Source organism: Eptesicus fuscus, chromosome 20, assembly GCF_027574615.1.
Source record: "Eptesicus fuscus isolate TK198812 chromosome 20, DD_ASM_mEF_20220401, whole genome shotgun sequence".
NCBI lineage: Eukaryota > Metazoa > Chordata > Mammalia > Chiroptera > Vespertilionidae > Eptesicus > Eptesicus fuscus.
This window is the reverse complement of record NC_072492.1, coordinates 51,311,111-51,326,298: the sequence shown is the minus strand read 5'-3', so window position 1 is coordinate 51,326,298 and position 15,188 is coordinate 51,311,111. Positions and strand designations below refer to the sequence as shown.

Sequence of the window (15,188 nt, the reverse complement as noted above, 5' to 3'; positions counted from 1 at the left end):
CCCTCCAGTGAACTGTTCTTTAAGTGCAGTTGAGGTTTGCGTCCTCACCTTCCTGAACTCATGGGTTGTTTGCGTGTTTTCTCTTTAGATTCCTTAGGAGTTTCATGTAGACAATCACACCACACACAGAAGGGCCTTTTTCTTGTTCCTGTCTGGACACCTTTTGCTTTTCTCGCCGTATTGAGCTGGTCAGAGCGGCCAGCGCTGCTGTGAGGAAGACTGGCGAGAGCAGGCATCCTGGCCTCCGAAGAGAAGCATTTCGCCCGTCGTCACCTTTGATATTAATTGTGGTTTTGGGTTTTGGTTTGTTTTATTTTTTGTAGATTCTCTGCCAAGTTTAAAAAGTTCCTCTCTATTCCCAGTTTATGGAATTTATTTTTTATGCTTCACGAAGTATGTCACCTTTGCAAGAGGCCATGCCATGCTAATCTTCCTACAGTTTCCATTTTAGTGTCTGTGCTGCCGAAACCAGCACCTTTTTATTTTTAAAAAGTACATTTTTATTGATTTCAGAGAGGGAGAGGGATAAAGAGAAACATCAATGAGAGAATCATGGATCGGCTGCCTCCTGCACGCCCCCTCCTGGGGATCGGGATCGAGCCCGCCACCCGGGCCTGTGACCTGGCTGGGAACTCAACCACTGAGCCGCGCTGGCTGGGCTCACCTCTGTTCTTGATAAAGGACCCCTCCCACACCAGGCCACTCAGTCTCCCTATGTGGGAGTTGGGGGTCCTCAGAGCTGGCCCTCCTGGGAGGAAATGAAAGGAGCCCCATAAAAAATTCTGCAGGCTCCCATGTTCTTGGTTCTTACTGGCATTGGGCAACTTTAAATAAAATTAAAAAAAGTCTCTCAAATGCCGTATGCCCTTGGTCAACTTCTGGGGTCCTGGAACGGCTGCTTTTAACAATTTGTCCCGTTTCATCTTTACGTAAGCAGAGACAGGGGCGAGTCCTACATGAGCGTTTATTCCAGTAACGCAGGCAGCATGGGAGGGCCGCAGGTCGGCCGTGAAAACCTGTTTATTTAGGGATAAGGAAGCGGGGATGGCTGCAGGGTCTGGTCAGTGTGTCTCCTTCCAGGATCTTGAAGTCCCATAACAAGGCCGTTAATTTTTAATGGCGTTAAAGCCCAGCTCGCCCGCCCGCCCGTTCCTGGGGCTGGAGGAGGGTCAGCATTCCTGAGGCAAACTCCCGGAGGGGCCGGGGGCCAGCACAGCAACCAGATCAAAGTGGACGAAGGAAGGACGTCCTGTCCTCTGGCCTCCAAATGCACTTTCTTCTCTGGGCAATGGACCCATCCAGGCCCCAAGGCATACTTCCCTTTTTAAAAAAATAAATTTCTACTGATGTCAGAGAGGGAGGGAGAGGGAGGGAGACAGGAACATCGATGAGAGAGAGCCATCGATGGGCTGCCTCCTGCGCGCCCCACCCTGGGATCGAGCCCCAACCCGGCCACGTGCCCTGACCGGGAAGCGAACCCTGACCTCCTGGCTCCTAGGTTGGGGCGCAGCCCGAGCCCCGCAGCCGCTTGTCCTTTGGCGGCGGCTTCTCTTCTTGCAGCACAGGCTTCCCGGGGCCGGGGGACCCCTCACCTCCGCTCCTCAGGTGCAGCACCCCCAACACCGGGGTCCTGTTCCCATTGGCACCTCGGCACCCCTTCCGAGTTCCAGCGGCTGCTGTCCGCCTGCGGCGCTGCCTCGCTGACCCTTAACCCCTAACCCCTGACCCGGACCTCTAACCCTAACCCTGATTCTGATCCTGACCTCGGTCACGCAGGAGCCGGAGACTCCGACCATCGGGGACCCGGGAAGGGACCGCGGCGCAGGGCTGGGCGGCCTTGGCTTTTTGGGGGCGCGGGGTGAGGAGGCCGGGACCAGGGCGCAGGAATCGGTGGGGAGAGGGAGGTAGGCGGGACCCCAGGATCTGGGACCACGTGCTCGGTCCGGGTCCTAGCGTGGGGCCGAGCCAAGCTCCGGCCTCTGACCTCCGACCCCGTTCGGGCCCTCGTCGCGTGCGGGCCTCTTCCCGGCCGGGCTCGGTTTCCCGGGGGGCGCATTTCCGGTTGCACCGCGGGCCGCCCGGACCGCCCTGGCGGAGGCACCTTCCGGCGGCCCCGGCGCGGAGCCCTGGGCTCGGCTGCGGCCCTGCGCGAGCCCGGAGCCCCGCACGCCGCCCCGAGGACCTCGCACGCCGCCCCGAGGACCCCGCCCCGAGCTCGGCCCATCAGGTGCGCTCCCCGCGGGGTCCTGGCCGCGCTGCCGCCGCCTGACTCCTCCTGCCCGCGGCCGCGCGGGCCCCTGCTCGGGGACCACGGGGCGCCCAGACGGCTTTTACGTGTAGTTTCCGTTTCCAAAAGCACCCAACGCGCCGCCGGGCTCTCGGTCACCAAAGCGCTGGCGGCCGCAGCCCGGCTGCGGGGGAAGCGCTGTCCCGGTCGGTCCCGGGGCGGAGAGGTGGTCCCTCCAGGAGCAGGGGGCGCTGCACCTGAGCTCACCTGTGACACGGCGGGGCCTCCTGACACCCGAGGGGCTGGGCGGAGGGCCGCCTGGTTCAGGTCTCCAGGGACATCCCCACTGGGGGTCCTGCTCCCCTCCTGGCTCTGGTCGCTGAGCCCCCCTCCCCACCCCTCCCCACCCCTGCAGGGTGGAGAGAAGAGATGCCAAAGCTGCAGGGCTTCGAGTTCTGGAGCCACACCCTGGGGGGGGCCCGCCACGTGGTGGCCCCCATGGTGGACCAGAGCGAGCTGGCCTGGAGGCTGCTGAGTCGCCGCCACGGGGCCCAGCTCTGCTACACCCCCATGCTGCACGCCCAGGTCTTCGTCCGCGACGCCAACTACCGGAAGGAGAACCTGTACTGCGAGGTGTGCCCCGAGGACCGGCCCCTCATTGTGCAGGTGCGGGCGGGGACCTGCCCTGCACCCCCGGGAGCACCTTGTTCTCAGCTCTGATTGGAGCCGGGGGTGGGGAGGGTTCTGGGGAAGCGGGGCCCACCTGCAGCTCCTCAGAGCTTGACCCCTCCCGGGACCTGCTTGCTCAGACCTTGGCGGATGGACAGCTTGGCCGCCAGGAAAGATCTGTAGCCCCGTCACCTCCCTCATGCTGCCCTTCCTCAGAACAAGGAGAAAGAATGGCCCTGCTCTCAGCAGCCAGTGACCCTGGCCCGTCACAGTCGAGAGAAATCCTGGGAACCTTGAGGCGGGGTCGGCGGGGGTGGGGGGGGGGGCTGGGGGGGCTGGTATGTGTCCCAACTCAGTCGTTTTGGAAGCATTTAGGGCAGGAGGCCACCCTATAGTCAGCCACTGGGACCCCAGGTGAACCCTGTGGGCAGCCAAGGGCCAGGGCCTGGCTCCAGTTCCTGGTGACGGTCCCGTCTCTCCCAGTTCTGTGCCAACGACCCGGAGGTGTTTGTCCAGGCCGCGCTCCTGGCTCAGGACTACTGTGACGCCATCGACCTGAATCTGGGCTGCCCACAGATGATAGCCAAGCGGGGTGAGTCGCTTGGGGCCGGGGCGAGGCTCCAGGTGGGGACAGGGCTGTGGGCTCTCAGCAGCCCCTCACTCGCCCGAGGGCCCGGGACGTGGACGGCTCCCCGGGATGAACGAGTGTTGCTGCCGCAGCCCCAGTGGCTGTTCCCCTTGGTGGGTTCAGCCGTTCTTCCTCGTGGGGCCTGGGGAGCTGCTGGTGGTCAGAGACCGTGTGGGGCGGGCCTGCCGTTCGGCGCCCTTGAGCCCGGGCAGCTGGGCAAACAGAGCCACCAAGTCTGACGCTGAGAAACGGCTCAGTGGCCGTCTCCCGGGAGACACCCCCTCAGGGAGCCCCCGGCCCATGGGCTCAAGACGGTGCGCAGCCCGTGCAGGGAGCTCGGGGCCAGCCTGGCGGGTCGGCTCTCGGCCTGTGTGGACGCGGGAGGAGGGGGACGAGGACCACGTTTGTCACTTCAGGTCACTACGGCGCCTTCCTGCAGGAGGAGTGGGACCTGCTCCAGAGAATGAGTGAGTCGGCGCGTGTGGGTGACGGGCAGGCCACGTGTGGGTGACGGGCTGCATGTGGGTGACGGGCAGGCCACGTGTGGGTGACGGGCTGCGTGTGGGTGGGCGAAGGAGAGGACAGTGGCCAGCAGAGACCTTGTGGCCACAGCGCTCTCCTGGCTGTGGCCCTCAGCCTGTCGCATGCAGGGGGTGTGGAGGCCGTCTCGCGCCTGCGTCGGGTAGCCGCCGCCTGCACTGGGGCTCTGCTGCTTTGGGGGCTGAGTTGGGGGTCCCCACCGCCTCCCAAGGGTGACCACCCGGTTCTCAGAAGCCCCTCCTTGCGCAGTTCAGCGGGCCCACGAGAAGCTTTCCGTCCCGGTCACGTGCAAGATCCGGGTCTTCCCAGAGATTGACAAGACCGTGAGGTACGCCCAGATGCTGGAGAAGGCTGGCTGCCAGGTGAGGGGCCGGGGCCTGCTCCCAGGTGTCCCAGGAGCGCTCACCCTCTGGGGCGATAGGAGTCACAGTGACCTTGAGGGGCCCATGGGGGCGGCTGGCCTTGACCCTTGACGGGGCCTAGGCTTCTTGCCTGCACCCTGGTCGCACCGCAGGGCATCAGCTGGCCCGAGTGCCGCCCAGGCGGGGTCTGGGGGGGCCAGGGACTGAGGGCCACGCTGCGTGGCGCTGAGCCAGCCCTCTGTGTCCTAGCTGCTGACGGTGCACGGGCGCACCAAGGAGCAGAAGGGGCCTCTGTCGGGCACCGCGTCCTGGGAGCACATCAGGGCCGTGCGGTGAGTGGGGAGACACGGCCCTCAGCCCTCCAGGCGACGGGATGGAGCCGGGCTGGATGCTGCCCGAGGCGGGGACCCCAGTCTCCTCCGCTGAGTGCCCCCTGCTCCCCAGCAGGAAGGCCGTGGCCATCCCTGTGTTTGCCAACGGGAACATCCAGTGCCTGCAGGACGTGGAGCGCTGCCTGCGGGATACGGGGGTGCAGGGGGTCATGAGTGCAGGTGAGGCCGCACCCCGCCTCCGGCCCACGGCGTCCACGTCGTGCTGCCACCGGCCCGGCTGCAAGCCCCAGGCCTTGCCCTTGGTGTGATGGGGCAGGGGTGGGGGGTCCCTCTGGGGTCATGAGCACCCTGAGCTGAGCCCCGCCCCCTCCCGCAGAGGGCAACCTGCACAACCCCGCGCTGTTCGAGGGCCGCAGCCCTGCCGTGTGGGAGCTGGCCGAGGAGTACCTGGACCTGGTGCGCCAGCACCCCTGCCCGCTGTCCTGCGTCCGGGCCCACCTCTTCAAGCTGTGGCACCACACGTGAGTGCCCCCTCACCCCCCGGGCACTGGGGGTTTCCCGGCGAGGTCTCCAGAAACGTATCCGTTGTTGGCCACCAAATCAGGCCTAGAAGGGCTGGGTGAGGGGAGGCAGCCTGGGTGGGAGAGAGCAGCTCCCCGCTGCCCGGGGCTCGGGCGGAGCTGGGGGTGGCCCGCTGACGGCATCTGTCTCAGGCTGCAGGTGCACCAGCAGCTTCGAGAGGAGCTCGCCAAGGCGAAGACCCTGGAGGGCGTGGCCGCCGTGAGCCAGGAGCTGAAGCTTCGGTGTCAGGCACGTGCAGGGGCTGGGAGCCGCCCGGTGCCTCTGGGACTGGCTGGTGACGGGGACCCTGGCCTTTTGCAGGAGGACATGTCCCGGCAGGAGGGGGAGGAGCCCTCAGGCGGCCTGCCTTTCTTCCATTGGATCTGCCAGCCCTACTTCCGGCCGGGGTGAGCATTCGGGCGTGGTCGGGCCGGGCACACGAGGGCCCAGAGGGCCCAGCACGCTCTGCCCCATCCTCCCAGGTGCCCAGCGGCTCCCCTACTCATGGCCGCTTAGGTTTATGTCTTTCCCCTCTTCCCCTCTGGTCCCATCTGTGGCCGAAGCCCTGCCTGGGCTCAGAGGTCTGACCCCAGAGTCCCGGTGCCCCTGGCTCCACACTGGCCCAGCCAGCAGCCTGAGAGCTCGGCTGTGGGGCCTCCCAGCTCTGCCACGGCCCCTCCCTTCCAGGCCCAAGGAGGGGAGCCAGGAGAACACAGGCGCCCGCAGTAAGCGGGCCCTGGAGGAGGAGGAGGGCGGCGCAGACGTCCTGTCCAAGAACAAGCAGAAGAAGCAGCTGAGGAACCCCCACAAGACCTTCGACCCCTCGCTGAAGCGTAAGCCGCGGCAGCTGCCACCCTGAGGCGGCCGGAGAGGCTGTGGGCTCGGGACCGCCTTCCCGAGGGACTGGGAGGCCCAGCCATGGCCGCAGCATCTGAGCCCTCGGGGGAGGACGGGGGCTTGGGGTTCTAGGCACCAAGTCTGCATGTCGGCTGCCCCGAGCGGCCTGGCGGCCACAGCGAGCAGGAAGACCCACCAGCTTTGCGTGGGAACCGGGCTGCTCACCTGGCTCACCAGCACCCCCTTGTGCTCTTTTCCCAGCAAAATACGCAAAGTGCGACCAGTGTGGGAACCCCAAGGTGAGCTGCCCTTCTGCAGTGCTGCCCGGGGGGCTCGGCCCCAGGGGCGTGGGCAGGGTGGTCCCTGCTAACCCTTCGGTCTGCAGGGAGGGCCTGCTCGGCACAGCCCCCTCAGCTCACTAGCTTTCCTGTGTCCAGGGCAACCGGTGTGTGTTTAACCTGTGCCGGGGCTGCTGCAAGAAGCGAGCCTTCAAAGAGACTGCGGACTGCCCAGGTGAGGGCACTTGCTACCCCCCTTACCCCCTCCCCCGGCCCCTTGGGCAGTGGGACCTGTGACCACCTGAGCCCCATTTCCTCCCCCACCCCTCTGCCAGGTCACGGATTGCTTTTTAAAACCAAACTGGAGAGATCGCTGGCCTGGAAGGGGGCCCAGCCCCAGCTGCAGGAGCCCCCGCAGGCGGGACCCGGGGACCCAGGCGGCTTCCCCGAGGTCCTGGGCAGTGCCCTGGCCTGAGGCCGGCAAAGGCCGCCGCCCGCCCCTCCCTCCGGGCTCAGGACTGTGCGAAGCCCCCACCCTAAGGAGACGCCTTCACTCAGGGAACCTCCTGCTCCTCCACACCCCTCGGCCACGCGGGGCTGAGTGCGGCCCCAGCGAGCGCTCCCAGGCTGGACCTGCCTGTCCTCGCACTGTGCGCCCCACAGTGAACAATAAACCTTCGGAGACTTGCACAGAGTGACAGAGGTGGGGGGTCCCTCTGGGGTCATGTGTGCCCGACCACAGCCCCCTGGGAGGGAGGAGCCCTCGAAACGAGGGAAACGGGCAGAGCCTCCTGCCTCCACCCACGCCAGCCAGAGGCCGCCCTAGACCAGGGCCGGGAGGGGGCGCTCAGCCTTGCACAGGCTGGGCCCTTTGCTGCCTGGATGCGAGGAGCCCAGGGAACGAGGCCTAGGCCCTCCCCGCCCCCCGCCAGCCCAACCCCAAGAGCCGGACGCAGAGAGAACAGATCGGAGGAGGCGCCTTTAATGGACTAAGGTTCACAACGATCTGCAGCCCCACGTGTGAGAGCAGGCCCCGAGGCCTCGCCTTTCAGACACCCTCCTCCGTGGGGCGGGCAGAGGGGGTCACACAGGCGTCCAGGCAGGGAGCCAGCTGGGAGCCAGCAGCTCCTCCAGAAGTGCTGGGCGCAGGGGGCCAGGTGTCCGCGCCTGGGGGCAGGGCGTGCAGATGTTCCTGGAGGCGCCAGGCGGGCACGCTCACATGTTGGTGCTCATCCGGGACTGGCTGTTGGCCGGCGTCAGCTCCCCCTGGCTCCCTTCCCGGGGAGGGGACTGCGGGGGAGACGAGGCCGTTGGCCCAGGTGTGTGTGCCCGGCTGTGCCGCCCCCGTCCCCAGGCCCCACCCTCACCTTGACGTGGATCTGGTTGCGCAGCACGGCTGCCCGCAGGATCGTGGCTTTGGCACGGCGCTGGAACTCCTTGCCCATGAGCAGGGACTTCTCGAAGGTGGTGCTGCGCTGGTCCACGTCACGGGCATACAGGATCTGCAGGGGCGGCGGAGGGTCAGCGGGACCAGACACCCCACCCCGACCCTGCTCCACGCCCCACCTTGCCATGGGGGCCGCCTCACTACGGGGACCGCCTCAGTGTGGGAGCACCTTGCTGGGACACTGCCTTGCCCGGGGACCACCTCGCCGTGGGGGGGACCACCTTGCTGTGGGAGTCGATGCGGGCGTTGATGAGCCCCTCAAGGATGAGCTGCGTCAGCTCGTCCTCCAGCGCGGCCACCGTAGTGTTGAAGGCGGTGGCCATCCTGCGCATGTCGGCCGACACGTAGGGGCTGAAATACTGCAGAGCAGGTGGGCATCAGCTGCCCGGCCGCCAGGTGACCCACAGCCCCACCTGGGCCTGCGCGCGCCCACCCCACCCCACCTACCTGGATGAGGGCGCGGTTGCGGATCTGGGTGTACAGGGTCCGGACATGGGGGGCCAGGTACATGTCCAAGAGCAGGTTGTCCTGACAAGAAAGCTGGTCGGTCAGGAGCTGCGGCCCCAGCCTCCGCCCTCCCCACCTGCAGCGGGCAGCCCTCACCTTCATCTCGTCCAGCATCTTCAGGCACGAGGCGTACTTGGACTCGTAGAACTTGAAGATGATGTCCCGGACCTGGGGCTCCAGCTCCAGGAACAGCTTGAAAGAGCTGCAGGGTCCACACTCCTCAGGGCCACCCTGCTCCCCCCGCCCCCCCGCCCTCTACCTGCACCCCCCAGAGGATGGTGGCAGGGACACGGGCCCTGCACCCCCACCTGCTGGAGATGACGTTGCGCTGCAGCTCCTGCCGGTCGAAGGTGGCCAAGGCGCAAAGGCCGCCGTACACGGCCACGTTGCTGGGGGACAGCAGCTGAGGGGAAGAGACGGGGGTCCCTGCCCATCTGGACAAAAGCCAGGAAAGCCCAGGGCTAGGGCTGGTCCCCCACACCCACTCTGAATGCCGCTGGGAGAGCCCCCCCAACAAAGAGGCCAACCATGAGCCCACCTTCCTTCCACGTCCCGCGAGGCCCCCCGGTGCCCCTCACCTCGGGGAAGCCCCTCACCTCAGGGAAGTCGCAGTGGTCGAAGGAGGCCAGCAGGAAGCACTTGGCCGCCTGCTTGTACTTGCGCGCAGCCAGCTCCGCCAGCCCTGGGGGGAGGGAGGGGGCGTGAGACCAGCGGCTCCGGGGCTGCCTCCGCCTCGGACAGAAGCTCTGCCATCGAGGTGAGCGACTGCCGAGAGCACCCACATGGGCCCCTCCGTGGGCCGGGCGCCCAGGAGCCAGCACAGCTGCTGTCACGGCTGCAGGGGACTCGGGTGGGGACCGGCCCTGACAGCAACCGTCAGAGGCGATGTCTGCACTGCTAACCACTGGTCACAGGCCTGGGCCGGGCAGGGGCCACCTACGGAGTGGGGGGAGGAGCGGGGGGCACCCAAGGGTCTGCCCAACTGTGAGGGACGAGCACAAGCACACAGGCCATCTCCGCGGAGGCGCGCGGGGGCCGCCTGCCCAGCCCGGCCCTCACCTGCGGCACACTTCAGCTTGGTGAGGATGGCCTGGGTCTGGCTGTCGCGCTCCCCTCGCTGCTGCAGGGGAAGGCGACACATGTGAGCCACTTGTGCCCTCCACACCCTCCCCAACGGCCAGGCCGACCCCAGCCCCGGCCGGAAGATGGCCAAGGCAGATGGGAGGACCAGGCCCACGGGCGGCAGTGGTGGGAGGGGGGCAAGGCCTGGTTACCTCTGCAATCTCGGGAGTGGACTCGGCCTTGCTGACGTAGCTCAGCACGTGAGACCAATTCTGCAAGTAGACGCTGACCTGGAAGGCAGGCGGGACGACTCAGCCTGGGGTCCCCTGGCCAGGGCCTGGCCGCCCGCCGGCGCCTGCGCGCACCTTGATGACGTTGAGGCACATGTTGATGACGTGCTTGGCGCTCGTGCAGTAGTCCCGGGCCCGGGAGTAACACTTGAGGGCGTTGCTGAGGTCCCCACAGTCGAGGTAGTGGTCGCCCAGGTCGTCGTGGCCGCGCCTGTGGGCGGGCTGTGAGTGCACGCGGCCTGGCGTGGCCCTGGCACCCCTGCCACCCTCCCCGTCCCGCTGGGGGCACCTGATGCTCTCCTTGATGGAGTTGCCCTTGTAGTTCTTCAGGTCCGTGTCCAGCTTCTCCAGCTTCAGCAGGGCCTTCTTCCGCGTGGCCTCCACCCAGGCCGTGTCCAGGGGCGGGGGCTCCACCCCACTCTCAGGGATGGCGTCCGGCGTGCTCTGCAGGTCCCTGAGGGTGGACGGGCCATCAGGGCTGATGTGCCCGAGGAGGGCGCCTCCCAGGAACCCCTGCCCGGCCAGAGCCCCTGGTGGGAGCACCCAGTCGGCAGGGAACACGGACAGCGCGGGGGCGGGGGGCGGGGACCAACGGGAGGTGCTGTGGCCGCGCCAGCGCGGAGCCGGAGGAGCTGGTGTCAGGATGATCTGCAGCCGCCCCTGGATCTTCAGCTAGGGCGCCGGGCTCCCCCTGCAGTGACCGCGTGGGGGCGGGGCTGGCCTTGCCGCAGCCAGCACTGCACCTGGCAGACCCTGCCCGCCTCCTGGGCGGCCTGGCCTCACCTGGTGGCCTCCGAGAGTTTGCGGTGGACCTCCTCGTACACGTCCACGTTGAAGGTCCTCTGCACGAAGGACAGGGCCATCTTCAGGGCCTCCACCCGCAGCGGGGGGCAGTGGTCAGCAATGAACTGCAGCCGCTCGATGCGCATCAGGCCGCTGTAGCTGGCAGCATACTGCTCCAGGTCCTGGGCGAGGGGGCGGCCGAGTCAGGGGCAGTGGCCCCGATGCTGGCCCTTCCCCTTCCCCGTATCTGAGAGGCTACGCAGGGGCCCGTGCAGGAGCCCAGGAGGTTGGGGTGGAAGGTCCAATGTGCACCGGCCCGGACCCAGCAGCACTGACACCCCCGGAGAGCTCCTACCAGGGTGGGGTTCTCCACCACGTAGTTGACATCGGGCGCATTCTGCGGGTCCTCCTGGGGGTCCACGTCGATCTGCATGGGCTCCACCGCCCCCTGCAACAGGCGCCCTGTCACCTCGAGCCAGGGCCTGCCCAGGGCGGGCGGGAGTCCCTCCCTGTGCCCTGAGCTCACGCTGCCAGCCTCCCGCCTCCGGCTCAGCACCGCCCGTCAGGAGGGCTCCTCGCAGGGCGATGCTAACCCCCCCTTCGGAGCGGGGCGGCCCCAGCCACCATGCTGGCGCAGCCTCCTCCGCGCGACCTCCACCCGGGAGCATCCCGAGCGGCCGATGCGGCCTCGGGCCGGGCCCGGGCCCGGACGGTACCTCGTGGAGCAGCGTACAGGCCGACAGGCTGGCGCTCAGGCTGCAGTCCCCGGCCGTGCCCGGCAGGGAGCCGTTCGCCCCACCGCGAGGGGCGGGGCCCGGGCCGCCCCTCATCCTGTCCTGACTGCCTGCACCCCCCGCCCCGGACAGAGAGCTGGCTGGCTGCTGCGGGGAGAGAGAGCGTTAGCGCGGCGGACCCGCCGGCCGACGCGTGGGACGAGACTGCGGGGCTGGGGCGGACACGCGGGCCGCTCGGCCGGCCTCGGCCTCGGCCTCGGCTCCGGCCCGGCGGCTGGGGCGCCGAGGGGCCGCCGGCCGCGGCCCGTTACCTGTAAGTTAAACACCTGAACCGGCAGCGGCATCTTCGCCCACCCCGCCGCGGTGCGCCGTCCACTTCCGGGGCAGCGCGGCCACCGCTTCCGGGTCGCGGCGAGGGCGGGGCGGCCCTTAAAGGGGCCGCGGCGCGCCTGGCCCGGGCGCTGCCGGCGGGTCGGCGGCCGCATGAGCCGCGCGCGGGGGGCGCTGTGCCGGGCCTGCCTCGCGCTGGCCGCCGCCCTGGCCGCGCTGCTGCTGCTGCCGCTGCCGCTGCCCCGCGCGCCCGCCCCGGCCCGCGCCCCCACGTCGACGCCCGCCCCCGGCCCCCGCGCGCCCCGCCTGCGGCCCGAGGAGGTCTTCATTGCCGTCAAGACGACGCGCAGGAACCACGGGCCGCGCCTGCGGCTGCTGCTGCGCACCTGGATCTCCCGCGCCCGCCCGCAGGTGCGCCCGACCCCCGCCCGCGCCGCGGCCCAGCGGCCCGGGGACCCCCAGCGTCCCCCCTCCTGACCCCTCCTGGGCTCCAGACTTGGGGTGCCCTCCCGGCGGACACGGGGCGAGCCTGGGGAAACTCCCGTGAGTGCCAGTTTGGATGGCATAGGCTGGAGCCGGGCACCCCCCTCTCCCCGCCGGACCCCACGTCCCTCACAGCTGGTCTCTCCGCAGACCTTCATCTTCACCGATGGGGACGACCGGGACCTGCAGCTCCAGGCGGGTGAGTGTCTCCCACCCCAGCTGCCCCCGTTCCAGGGCCTCCAGTCCCCCTGCTGCGCACAGAGGGGGTGTCACCTGCTCAGGGTCACTGACTGGCAGGGGGCAGCATCCCGCCCCGCCCTGCCAGCCCCGCCCTGCCTCCGGGGCCACAGCAGGCTCCCAGGGCCCCACCCTCCCGCGTCTCCCACCTGTCAGGTCCGTCCCAGCTCAGGTCCATTTCCTGGTGGGGGTCCACGCGTGGGGTGCCAGGTGGGCCCAGAGGTCAGCAGCGGGGTCAGCCAGTGAGGCCCCACCAGGGCTGTGGTTGGACCCAGCCTGTGGGCCTTGAGCAGAGCAAGGCACCAAACCTGCCGACAGCCACTATTTTTTAAAAAAATTTTATTGATTCCCGAGAGGGAGAGAGCTAGAAACATCAATGATGAGAGAGAACCAGGGACCAGCTGCCTCCTAGACGCCCCCGCACTGGGGATGGAGCCCACAACCCAGGCACGTGCCCTGACTGGGAATGGAACCCTGGCCTCCTGGTTCCTAGGTTGACGCTCAGCCACTGAGCCACGCTGCGGGCCTGACAGCCACACTGTGCGCTGACCTCGTGGAGCCTGGCTCCCGCCCTCACACGTCCTGTTCCTCCCACCAGGCAGCCACGTGGTCAACACCAACTGCTCGGCCGCGCACACCCGCCAGGCGCTGTGCTGCAAGATGGCGGTGGAGTACGACCAGTTCATCGAGTCCGGACGCAAGTGTGTGGAGGCCGCGCCCCTTGGGGAGCCCAGGGCCGCCCTCCCGGCCGGCTCGCTGAGACTGCCCCCCCTCCCAGGTGGTTCTGCCACGTGGACGACGACAACTACGTGAACCCCAAAGGCCTGATGCAGCTGCTGTCCACCTTCTCGCCCAGCCAGGACGTCTACCTGGGGCGGCCCAGCCTGGACCACCCCATCGAGGCCACTGAGAGGGTCCAAGGAGGGGGAACTGTGAGCACTGGGGCCAGGAGGGGCAGTGCCTGACCCGGCAGGGGGACCTGTCCGGAGCGGGCCAGCCAGGAGGTTCTGTGGGAGGCGCTGGGGCGGCCACAGCCCTGTTCCTGGTGCCCGGGAGCTCCTGCTGCCTGGACCAGGCGCTGCTAAGGAGCGGCTTATGGTGGCACCTGGGGTGTCAGGCAAAGAGTCAGGGTGAAGGCTCGCTCTGACGGGCAGCTCCCTCCTCCCCAGGTGACCACGGTCAAGTTCTGGTTCGCGACCGGTGGGGCCGGGTTCTGCCTCAGCAGAGGCCTTGCCCTCAAGATGAGCCCGTGGGCCAGGTGAGGGGCTGCGGGGGCGCCTGCTGCCCGGGGAGGTGGTGCTGAGGGCAGGCAGCGCTGACACCCCCGCCCCCCCGCCCCCCCCAGCCTGGGAAGCTTCATGAGCACGGCCGAGCGGGTGCGGCTGCCAGACGACTGCACGGTGGGCTACATCGTGGAGGGGCTGCTGGGCGCCCGCCTGCGGCACAGCCCGCTGTTCCACTCCCACCTGGAGGACCTGCGGAGGCTGCCGCCGCACTCGGTGCTCCAGCAGGTGGGCCGGGCCCCGGAGCCTCGGCGGGTGTAGGAGGGCCTGGCCGAGCTGTCCCAGCTGAGCGAGGACTGGGCAGGGATCGGGGAGTGGCCAGGGGGGTCCAGGTGTGGTGGGGGACCTGGTTTCCTGTGGCGGCTCTTTGCAAAGGACGGCCACTGCTGTCCCCGGTGACGGGCCGGGGCCGCGGGGCAGCAGGCAGTGGTCTGGGGGTGACGGGAGTCCCAGGCCAGGTCCCTGGGACAGTGAGTGGCTTGGGGCTGGGGCACCGCTCAGCCCGTCACCCTGCAGACCTGCCCCCGAGGCCCGGGGACCAAGCCGCCCCCCTGCCCAGACCCCGAGGGGGTGGGGGCACTAGAGGGGATGTGCGGAGAGTAAGTCCTCCTTCCCTCCCAGGTGACCTTGAGCTACGGGGGTCCTGAGAACCCACGGAACGTGGTGAACGTGGCCGGAGGCTTCAGCCTGCAGCAGGACCCCACGCGGTACGTGGGGGTACGTGGGCCTTGGGGAGGCGCTCTGAGCCAGCTGCCCCTCCCTGGGCCCTGACTCCTCATCCCCTTTCTCAGGTTTAAGTCCGTCCACTGCCTCCTCTACCCAGACACGGACTGGTGTCCTGTGACCTCACCTCTCAGTGACCCTTGACCCCGACCCAGGGGGTGGCTCTTGGATGAAGCCTGCCCGCTCCTGGCCTCGGTTGACTCCCTGTAGCTGCACTGCAGGCCCAGGTGACCAGGCCCTGAGGAGTGGGCTCCAGGCCAGGGTCCTGTGTGGGGTCCCCGAGGCTTTCCCGGCAGGGTTCCTGGGGGAAGGGCCCTCCCTGTACCTGGCTCTGTGCCCCAGGGCATCTCGGCTCCGAGGCAGTGGCACTCGAGGGCTGAGGCCCAGCCAGCCGTGCTCTGGGCGTCTCCACATGGAGGCCACGTGTTGGGGGACCCCGTGGGCAGGCCCCTCTCGGGTTCCTCAGCCAGACTCCTTCCTGGGGACCTTGAAGAGCCCCCTCCACTCTGCCTCAGCCCTCAGTCCTGGTCTCTCCCGGCTCCGAGTCCGGGAGACAGGAGCCTTTTGTGGGGCGCCCCTTCGGCGGGACCCCTCCGCTGCGCTGCCCACCTGCCTGTGCCTTCCCGGGAGGTGCCGGGAGCAGCTCGCCGCCCTCCTGCCTCTGCTGTGCTGTTGCCAGAAGCGGATAAAAGTTTGATTGTTACTTTCTGTCTGGCTCCTTGGCTCAATGAACGTGGGAGCTCCTGGCTCCTCCCCGGAGGCCCCGCCCCTGCAGCTCAGCCCCCAGCGCTACTCTGTGAGCCGCAGCCCTTACCCAGGGCCCCGGGCTCCAGGCTGTCTGCAGGCCCCTGAGAGGGGTGGCGCCTCAGGGTGTC

At 68.1% G+C, this 15,188-nt stretch overlaps 3 protein-coding genes across 10 annotated transcripts; 2 read left to right on the top strand and 1 right to left on the bottom strand.

Moving 5' to 3' along the window:
- The first annotated feature begins 2,107 nt into the window (after positions 1 to 2,107).
- On the top strand, positions 2,108 to 7,124 carry DUS1L (dihydrouridine synthase 1 like). 3 transcript variants are annotated; one of them, XM_028130395.2, is made up of 14 exons: positions 2,108 to 2,227; positions 2,643 to 2,860; positions 3,380 to 3,488; positions 3,941 to 3,991; positions 4,314 to 4,426; positions 4,676 to 4,758; positions 4,871 to 4,977; positions 5,135 to 5,279; positions 5,472 to 5,568; positions 5,641 to 5,726; positions 6,007 to 6,152; positions 6,418 to 6,455; positions 6,594 to 6,669; positions 6,770 to 7,124. In XM_028130395.2, the coding sequence occupies exons 2-14, from the start codon at positions 2,657 to 2,659 to the stop codon at positions 6,907 to 6,909; spliced, it is 1,395 nt and encodes a 464-aa protein (XP_027986196.1). In that variant the 5' UTR covers positions 2,108 to 2,227; positions 2,643 to 2,656; the 3' UTR covers positions 6,910 to 7,124. The 3 variants fall into 3 exon arrangements, with proteins under 3 accessions (XP_027986196.1, XP_027986195.1, XP_027986194.1); XM_028130394.2 differs by having other exon boundaries at positions 2,643 to 2,893; positions 4,874 to 4,977; XM_028130393.2 differs by having other exon boundaries at positions 2,643 to 2,893.
- A 276-nt stretch (positions 7,125 to 7,400) lies between these two features.
- Positions 7,401 to 11,644, bottom strand: GPS1 (G protein pathway suppressor 1). 6 transcript variants are annotated; one of them, XM_054709915.1, is made up of 15 exons: positions 11,569 to 11,638; positions 11,240 to 11,404; positions 10,879 to 10,971; positions 10,524 to 10,705; positions 10,030 to 10,194; positions 9,816 to 9,951; positions 9,663 to 9,740; positions 9,448 to 9,505; positions 8,985 to 9,070; positions 8,697 to 8,791; positions 8,485 to 8,590; positions 8,329 to 8,409; positions 8,103 to 8,240; positions 7,802 to 7,936; positions 7,401 to 7,724 (listed from the first exon to the last, which is right to left on the bottom strand). In XM_054709915.1, the coding sequence occupies exons 1-15, from the start codon at positions 11,599 to 11,601 to the stop codon at positions 7,650 to 7,652; spliced, it is 1,626 nt and encodes a 541-aa protein (XP_054565890.1). In that variant the 5' UTR covers positions 11,602 to 11,638; the 3' UTR covers positions 7,401 to 7,649. The 6 variants fall into 6 exon arrangements, with proteins under 6 accessions (XP_054565890.1, XP_054565889.1, XP_054565891.1 ...); XM_054709914.1 differs by having other exon boundaries at positions 9,448 to 9,508; positions 11,569 to 11,637; XM_054709916.1 differs by having other exon boundaries at positions 9,448 to 9,508; positions 11,584 to 11,632.
- A 55-nt stretch (positions 11,645 to 11,699) lies between these two features.
- RFNG (RFNG O-fucosylpeptide 3-beta-N-acetylglucosaminyltransferase) lies at positions 11,700 to 15,021 on the top strand. Its single transcript, XM_054709920.1, has 8 exons — positions 11,700 to 11,998; positions 12,221 to 12,269; positions 12,906 to 13,008; positions 13,086 to 13,239; positions 13,477 to 13,565; positions 13,653 to 13,818; positions 14,212 to 14,297; positions 14,382 to 15,021. The coding sequence occupies exons 1-8, from the start codon at positions 11,741 to 11,743 to the stop codon at positions 14,455 to 14,457; spliced, it is 981 nt and encodes a 326-aa protein (XP_054565895.1). The 5' UTR covers positions 11,700 to 11,740; the 3' UTR covers positions 14,458 to 15,021.
- Positions 15,022 to 15,188: the final 167 nt, after the last annotated feature.